Source organism: Anoplopoma fimbria, chromosome 20 (assembly GCF_027596085.1).
Source record: "Anoplopoma fimbria isolate UVic2021 breed Golden Eagle Sablefish chromosome 20, Afim_UVic_2022, whole genome shotgun sequence".
In the NCBI taxonomy this organism is placed as follows: domain Eukaryota; kingdom Metazoa; phylum Chordata; class Actinopteri; order Perciformes; family Anoplopomatidae; genus Anoplopoma; species Anoplopoma fimbria.
The window spans coordinates 10,875,674-10,884,711 of NC_072468.1; the positions used below are offsets into that span (position 1 = coordinate 10,875,674).

The following is a 9,038-nucleotide window of genomic DNA, read 5'->3' on the forward strand; positions in this document are numbered from 1 at the left end:
TAGGTTTTGTTCTTTAGGAAAAGATCTTGGTTTGAGTTCAAATTGGTTATGTAAAATAACTGTTTGTGGTTTTACATAACAAACCTATGGTAAAATAAGCCAAAGTTGACTTGAAACAGCGGTCCTCTGTTTGCTTGACCCAATTGTCCCGCCCAACCTCCTCACTAAGAGGACTTTCTCGCTCTTTATACTATGTCCTTTGGTCTGACACTCTTATAATGAAGCAGATAGGTTTGCATTGGAGTTATTTGAAAGCTCTCTGTCTCATACGGACACTAAAGAATACCATGGTACGTCGGAATTCCGTGCCGAGGGATACTGACCAATTTCTGGTATTTGACGAGTTGGGAGTGAGTACAGGTGACCATCATGCTCACACCAACATGTACAGTAGTTGACAGCAGGTATGTAAGGGTTCTTACACAACAGTTATTTACAAAAGATCGTAATGAAAATGAAAAATATCCTGTCAATAAATGTCAGCTAAAATGAAAGGCAGGACACCAAATGTTTTCTGGAACGCACTTTCAAATGGTCCTGGCTGTTTGTCCAATTAATGTACCGAATACACTAGCCACTTTGTGCACATTGCAGCAACTTTAGGTAGCTTAGTACTCCCTTCAAACGGTGGGAGACCCCTTCTAGTTCATAATTGACCGAAGACAAAAATGTGCTTAATCATGTAGGGGCTGAAAAGTGCAATGAGGCAGTTCTCAAACGTAGTCACTTATGGTTATGCTGCAGTGGGTTCATCCTACAAATTCTGCCATTGGTCCTCCGAGTCCGTCTTTCTCAGTACTTACCCGTCAGGTTGGTGCAGGCGTTTCTCAGGCTGTAACAACAGATGATCTCCTTAAAAGTCTTCCTCATCTCCTGGCTCCTGAAGGCATAGATCAGAGGGTCAATCACCGAGTTGCACATGATGAGGATGAGGTACATGTTGAAGTGGGACATGAAGCACACGCAGTAGAGGTTCCGCGGGCACGAGATCATCAAGATCAGGTGGAGGAAGAAGGGGGCCCAGCAGACGATGAAGATTCCCAGCAGAATGGTGAGCGTGATGGCCCCTTTCATGCTGGCTCGCTGGTGGATGGAGTTGTAGCCAGGCAGGGCGGCGATGCGCTTGACGTGGGAACGCGCCAGCATGAACATGTGGCTGTAGAGGGAGGCCATGATGAGCAACATGGCAAAGAACATGGAGACCAGGCAGATGATGACGGGGGTGGTGTCTGAGTAGATGATGAAGACGATCCCGCAGCCAGTGCAGAAGGTCCAGATTCCCCCGATGATGCAGCCGGCTCTCCTCACTGTCATGATGTTGTGGTACCTCAGTGCATAGAAGATGGTGACGTACCTGTAGATATTGACATAAATTGATTTTTTAAGTAACATGTACCTTACAGTTTTCTAGCAACTTTGCCTAGCCACTAAGAAATGATATAAATCAATTAGGGCAGAGACCTTTTAGATGTCTAGAGTGGAATGTATCTCTGTGCAGTATGGTTAATCTTTGTTTTTTGGTACCTTCAAGTTTTTAATCATTTTCTAGAAAGCCTCTCGGAAACAACATTCTAAGGCAATACACATACATTTATTTGAGTTTTAATGAGGTACTTTAGTATTGCAGTTCCACCAAGCTGGGTTACTTATGAGAGACATTAAAAAAACAAAATTGAAGCAGCAGAGGTCAAGGTATTCAGACTTTTGGTCCCTGGTAAGGGGCAAATGCCTACATTTCCCATAATGCAACTTAACAGCATCCTACATACACCATCCCCTTCCTATTTTTGAAAAATAACGCTGTAAATGTAATGCAATAAAAAAGACTTTCATTTAAAAGTGAAACCCTGATGACACCACTATGACATTTTCAGAAAGAAACAGGACATTATGTTGTAGCTTTTCATTGGGCAGAGTTAAGAGAGAGGTTGTTGATTTCATGTGGAATTTGTGTTAAAGAAATTTGTTTTATGTCAATTTCTGGAAAAGCATTAAATAGATTAATAAACTAATTGCACTGTACAGTCTCTATTGTTAGAAAAACCTTATGTAAGTTGTATTTATGTAACATTGTCATAAACCTTACTGAAAGAGAGACCTTGTGTCTTGTTTCAGGACAAGCAGAGCAATGTAATATGCACACTGACTCTATTGAGAGGGTTCTAGTTATACATGGATTTCAGGACGGAGATGTGAGAAGTGCTTGTATCTATCCATATCCCCCTCCGACGTTGTGGTACTCAAGACTGGATTTTAGTTCAAGACTGGTCAGGACCACAACTTTGGGGATATCACTTTATTGCCTGTGCATTGTCCGATTGATTTTTTTATCACCATTCCTGTGATTGGATGGAAGATTTCCTGGTTCATTCGCAACCATAACTTTATTCTCATACAAAACTTCTGTTACTGTTAACTGCTGGCAGCCCATCCCGCCCCCCTTCCAACGCTCTATAATACAGAACATTGTAGTGTGCTAGGTGGATGGTAAAACATAGAAAATAAGTGTTGAATAAAGATGGTAAAGGAGATTTCAGCTCCTTAGTGTTTGCTTGTATTTGTTTGCTTATGGAAAACAAAGGAAAATTCCCACAGTTCAAATTCACCTTTGCAATGCCTTTTCACTGTTTTATCATGACATTTCTCATGATATACTTATGCCTACACACATAAACAGAATATATGCCAATAAGCGAGGTGAATGAAGAGAAATATTAATTTGCTTTCTGTTTTTTTTTTTTTTCCAATGGGAAGGTGGATCTTTCAGAGCATTTGAGAAGTGTGTCAGGTTGGCATGTTCCAGATTTTATCAAAAGTTTGACATACAGTGTGGGACTTGCATTGGTCTGGTCTTGGCTGAGTCTCGCCCTGCCTTGGTCTTGGTCTTTACTTGATCTTAACCCTTCAAAGTTTTGGTCTACACTCTGGTCTTGGTTAAGACTTGGTCTCAACCCCTAAAAGTGTTGGTCTACACTCTGGTCTTGGTAAAGACGTATTCTCGATCTAGGTGGTTTTGTCTACAACACCGTCTCCCTCCATCATTACCTGTCCACAGCGATGGCCAGCAGGCTACACATCGATGCCACGACAGAGATGCAGATCATGGAGTCAAACACATTGTCCATCTGCCGGATGAAGTGATCCTCCACCACCAGCTGTCTGTTGTTGAGGAGGTAAATGATGATGGTCTCCCAGGCGTTGGACACACTCACCAGCATGTCCGCTACTGCCAGACTGCAATAACCAAACAAGTTAGGTTAAGTTCTGATCATATGCAAAGACATTCACAAATATGTTCAGGAGTCAGAAGAGTAGCTGTCCAAGCCTTCCCTCTGCATGATGACACATTCATGTCACAGTGAAAACCAACAAATGAACTAGAAAATGTGTTCCTGCACACAATGCGGTGGAATTCAGAGGTTCAAAATGCATTTTTAAGCACTGCTAGAAATGCAGAACTGTAATATGAATTGCACTTGAATCCCAAATGCATTGCTGTAGAACCACTGACCCTGCGATTCTCACACAAGGTGTATGGACATTGATCAATGCTCTTACCACTCTGCCATTACGCAGTGCAGTATACTCATATGGGGAGGGCATTCATGGTCTCAAGGATTGTATAATGGGTTTACATGAACAGCTGTGAATGTAATGTTGCTTTAACAGAGACTGTATGCTGTTTTCCGACAACAAACCTTGGGTCTGGGTCAGCAGAGACATCAAAGTCTTCTTGAATGAGAAGAAGAGGGTCTTCAGAGACGGGGACAGGTATGCTGTTATGGTTTAACCAAGGAGGCATTCCACTTATACTATGTTCAATTAAATAATTATTAAAGGGAGACTGGTATTTAATCTCCTGACATGTAGGACGTTTTTGAAAAAATAACGACATTAGATGTCTTTATATTTCATGCCAATATAAAGTTCTGACAGTACTTTTCTACTATTCCCAGCTGTTGCTGTAGTCCTTGTTCAGTATGAGACAGTAGAACCAGCTCTTCATCTAGGAGGCAAGTTCATTTATTAACGTATTAAATAAAGTCAGACTTAAATTGCAACCCTGATAAAAACCTCTTTACTGGGTAAAGAATTCCGTTTATTGTTTCTCATTCTCTCTTCCTCCCCCGAAAAGGATAACATTTAGAATTTGTGATGGTTCACAGACTTCGGGACGGTTCGAGATTTTTTTTTTTCTATTACTATTTTCTATTCAAACAAGGCAATAGTTAAATGACATATTATTATTGTATGCAATATAAGCAATAAAAATGTGGATTTGTCTGGAAAAGAATCCAATTTGTTGGTCCGGGTTATTTTCTCTTTTGTGTATTCACTATTACTATTTTATAAAGCAAAGGTATTCTTATCCGATGACTCGATTCATCGATGGAATATTTGGTAGAACATAACAATTAAAATATCCTCAACTTTTGAGTCACAAGGCTCCAATCCAAATCTTCACATGTGTGACGATTTTGACATAGTGACAGTTTATGTTCGATCAATCAGTCAAATGTCCTAGTGTTACTGGTAACTGCTTCGCATTTGATGGCGATGTCTTTTAGAGCTGGGAGATGGGGGGGACCAATGATTTTAAAGGTATTGTGTGTGATTTTTAGGGTTTTGTTGCTAATTGACACTGAAGCCAATTCAAACAGAATCAGGTACTTTTGCCATGGCTATTTTGTTTAATTGTGGCACGTAACAAAGTTGCATATTTATTGTTTTTATATATATATATATATATATATATATATATATATATATATATATATATATATATATATATATATATATAGATGAGTGAAGCTGGGTTCAGGGGGGGATTCCAAGGGGGGGATTTCCACCATCTCAACTGGTTCAGTGTTGATGGAGCTGTGGCACTGGGTTTATTGCAGGTCATGGTGACATAGAGATAGAAAGCAAAGCTCTCATTCTACATAACCCTCTGTGTCTCTCCTCTGTCACTCCAGGAAGAGATACACTCTAGTCGCCTCAGAGAAATCATTCAAAACCACTCCTCCATTGTTGGATGTATCACCAGGGACAATGAGGAGGAGTACAGAGGACTGATTGAGAGCTTCATCACATGGTGCAGCAACAACCACCTGAAGCTCAACATCAGCAAGACCAAGGAGCTTGTGGTGGACTACCAGAGGAACAGAAGCCCCCTGTCCCTGTTTTCATTCAGGGAGGGGAAGTGGAGAGGGTTGAGTCCTACAAGTACCTTGGGGTGCAGATAAACAATAAACTGGACTGGACACACAACACTGACGCCCTATACAGGAAAGGACAGAGCAGGCTGTTCTTCCTGAGGAGGCTGAGGTCCTTCAATGTGTGCAATAAACTGCTCAAGGCATTCTACCAATCTGTGGTAGCCAGCGCCCTCTTCTTTGCTGTGGTGTGCTGGGGTGGTGGCATCAGGACTGGAGATGCCAACAAGCTCAACAAGCTGGTGAGGAAAGCCAGCTCTGTGGTGGGTCTGGAGCTGGACAGTCTGGAGTCAGTGGGTGAGAGGAGGATGAAGGCCAAACTCGGAGCCATCCTGGACAATCCCTCTCACCCTCTCCATGAGGAACTGTGGCAGCTGGGCAGCTCTTTCAGCCATCGGCTGATTCTACCAAAGAGCAGGACGGAGCGCTTCAGACGCTCATTTGTGCCCACTGCCATCAGACTGTACAACAACAGCGGAGACCACAGTCTGTCATCATGCTGACCAGCCCCCCCCCCCCCCCCCATGTGGATATACTGTACATTTTTTATTTGTATTCTTATTTTTTATTTTATTCTATTTTTATTTTTATTTTATTGTATAATATGTGTATTTATTATCTGTTTCTGTGTAGTTGAGCTGCTGCAACACTTGAATTTCCCCCATGGGGATAAATAAAGGAATATAATAAAGAATGCAAGCATTACTTTTGCAGACCAATAAGCTCTACAGTGACCTGAATGTCTGCTCTGTCTCTGAACATGCTGGTGGCGTATCAGCTGAGACTCTTTAGCTTTGGTTTTGGGCAGGGGATTAAATTTTTTACATCATAAAGCTCTGATACAATAATAAAGTGTCCCTATAGCATTTTATATATTTTTTATCTTATGAGCGCTAGCGTCTCTTTTCAATTCCCAATGAGGAGAGTGTGTACATCTTCCTAGCGCTTCTAGTTAAAACATCTCTGAACTTTTCTCAGAGGTCCTGCCAGTGAATGTGTCCACTATGAGGACACTCAGCCTGACTGGTATTAATGTCAAAACTGAGGTGCAAATCATGTTTTAATACTGTCCAGTGCAGTCATCAAATTGGTGACTTGTGACACCCAATCCAATTGATGTATTTTGTCATGAGCCCACATGCCTGGATATCAAAGTGTGTTTCCATTACCAACAATCGTGTAATAAACTCTGAGCAGAGTACAAGATTATGAGAGTCTAAGAAAGGCTCCGGGCTGACCACATGGTGATTTATGACAGTTTCAGGAATTATTTTTTTCCTCTGACAACACATACTGTGTGATATCTTTGTAAGCAAAATGAATAGGCAGAGACAGACACTGAATCACCAAATTTGAAAAATCTATTTCTGTCAAGCTCAAGACATGCAAATTATCTCCACTTTTAGAAAATAAGGCCAATTGGACACCTCTGAACTTTACTCTGTAAACAAGCTTTTCTTTTTAGATATGTGATGTTTTCAATCAGGTCTTCTTCAGGTCTCTTTCAGAAATGTGCATAAAACACATGAAAACACAATATACAACATACACACTATAATTTGCATATATAACCCACATAATCAATTGGAATGTAATCCACGTAATCATGAGCCAGGACTGATGACATAGCAAAAAGAACCAGATGCCAATGTTGACTTATTTGTCGAGAAACTTCTCTACTAAAGTAAAGCCAATTCCGTAGTTATTTTAACCTAAAGCACAATGTTTTCCTAAACCTTACCAAGTAGTTTTGTTTTCTCAATGGTGCAGGGGTTTGTGCATGATGGACTTTTGTAGGAAAAACGTACGAAAAATTACAAAATATCTTCTTGTAATATACCGTGCTATACTTCTTAAATTTAGGGGAACATGTAACAGCATAGAAAGTTGACTCTATTAAGATTGTTTTGAGTCTGTTACATTATATTTTCCATGGTGTGTGTTCAACAGCTGAACCGCTTACCTGCAGACGAAGAAGTACATGGGTGAGTGGAGGTTCTTGTTCTTCACTATGGCTGTGATCACCAGGATATTTTCCAGCAGGGAGATGATACCCAGGATCAGAAAGACCTAAAGAGTGCAGAATACGAGAGAAGAATGGAGGAGTGAAGATCAGCAGAATAATAGGGGGATCTGATATGGAATATGTTTTCCAACCCAGGCATCGCTACTCCCCCAGAGGGTCCACAAGATAAATCTGAGGGATGACAGTATAGTTAGCAAAAAATCCTACTTGAAAAATTTCAGGCTGTTATATGATATTTTCTGGAGTGTTTTACCACATCAGAACTTTGAAACTATCATAAAGAATCGATACGAGGGGGCTAAGTCACTCTTCTGCCAAAATAATTTGGGAACCAGTGGAGTAGAGAACGGGTAATTGAGTGTAGCAGAAAAAAATGGTCTTCAGAATTAAAAAACAGAATGATATTTTAATAGTTTGAGAGGACAACATTATTTTATAGTTTTTATGCACTGGTCAATAATTACATTTTCCATAACAAGACATGTGGAAAGAAATCACCTAAAATACACATTTAGAGGTTTATTACTCTGTCTATTTGTGACTGTAGATCTCCCTTCAAATGTACCAGAAGTTACCATTAGATTTAGCTTTATTTGCATATTTAAATATGATCTTTCAGGAAACTTGTGACACACAAAAATAATTGTCTTAATGTAAGTAATTAACTGGGTAAGTTTCATGGTGATACCAATTTGTAAAATGTTTTACCCTATTCACCAGTAGTGTCTTCAAAATGTTTGTAGTTCTACAAAACATATATTTAAACGCAGTTTTCTCTGCTCTTTTTTTCTCAGACTCTGATCCAGAAATCTCCACTTCAGTAGCACATACCTACATCAAACTTTACAGTTTCATTCCTATCTATATTCTGAAGTTTTTTTACAGAGGGGTTTGTTCATATATCATTCATAGCCTGATTTTAAAAAATTAAGTGACCAAAATGGACCTTTTTTGGCTGTTGACAGTATCTTTTGATTTATGGAGTGATACAAAGAGATATCTTAAATCTGCTCAGTTAAAACATTTGACTATAATATGTCACCAAAATGAAACAAACATTTTGCTACATATTTAATGAAATAATGTCTGATCTGCATATTTAAACAAAATTTCAGAAAAAATTATACAAAAGGGAATTGTCTTATTTATCAAAATGTGAAGATTCATGGTGATTGATTACCTTTCTTTTATTCACTATTCACCTGTAATGTCTCCCCTTAACTTACATTAAAAGAAAATGATACAAAAGCCAAAAAAGTGTCAGTGTTCAGTACGTGTACTGTTCATACCTCTACAGCGATGTGGACCTGCTCGCATGCTGCAGGTTTGGAAGCGCTGGTCTTGTCTGGATGCAGCGGGGGGGCTAGGGTGTAGTTCTGGTGGTAGTAGGAGTAAGCCAAGGTGAAGTTACCCAGCAACTCCTTTTGGTAGGAGGACTCATCAGACAGATTCATCCCTGCCGTGGCTCTGTCCAGATCACTGCTGCTCTATTGTGAATGACATCTCTCAAGTAGGCTGCAAAGAAAAACACATGTCAAAGTGAGAAGGTGTCAAAATGCTCTGTGCCTAATCCTTTTTATTTATTTTACAAAAGGACTGTGGCTCAACACCAGGCGGCAACCTCCAATTCTGACAAGTGGAGCCAATGTCGAAGTGTCTTAAAACTTGCATTCTCTCTACTGACCAGCAAGGGGCGACTCCTCTGGTTGCAAAAATAAGTCTGATTGTATAGAAGTCTATGAGAAAATGACTCTACTTCTCTCTTGATTTATTACCTCAGTAAACATTGTAAACAT

At 40.0% G+C, this 9,038-nt stretch overlaps 1 protein-coding gene across 1 annotated transcript; it reads right to left on the minus strand.

Moving 5' to 3' along the window:
* Positions 1 to 792: 792 nt before the first annotated feature.
* On the minus strand, positions 793 to 8,696 carry LOC129109206 (melanocortin receptor 5-like). The gene is made up of 4 exons (XM_054621226.1): positions 8,532 to 8,696; positions 7,180 to 7,286; positions 3,046 to 3,234; positions 793 to 1,354 (listed from the first exon to the last, which is right to left on the minus strand). The coding sequence occupies exons 1-4, from the start codon at positions 8,694 to 8,696 to the stop codon at positions 793 to 795; spliced, it is 1,023 nt and encodes a 340-aa protein (XP_054477201.1).
* Between the last annotated feature and the right edge of the window lie 342 nt (positions 8,697 to 9,038).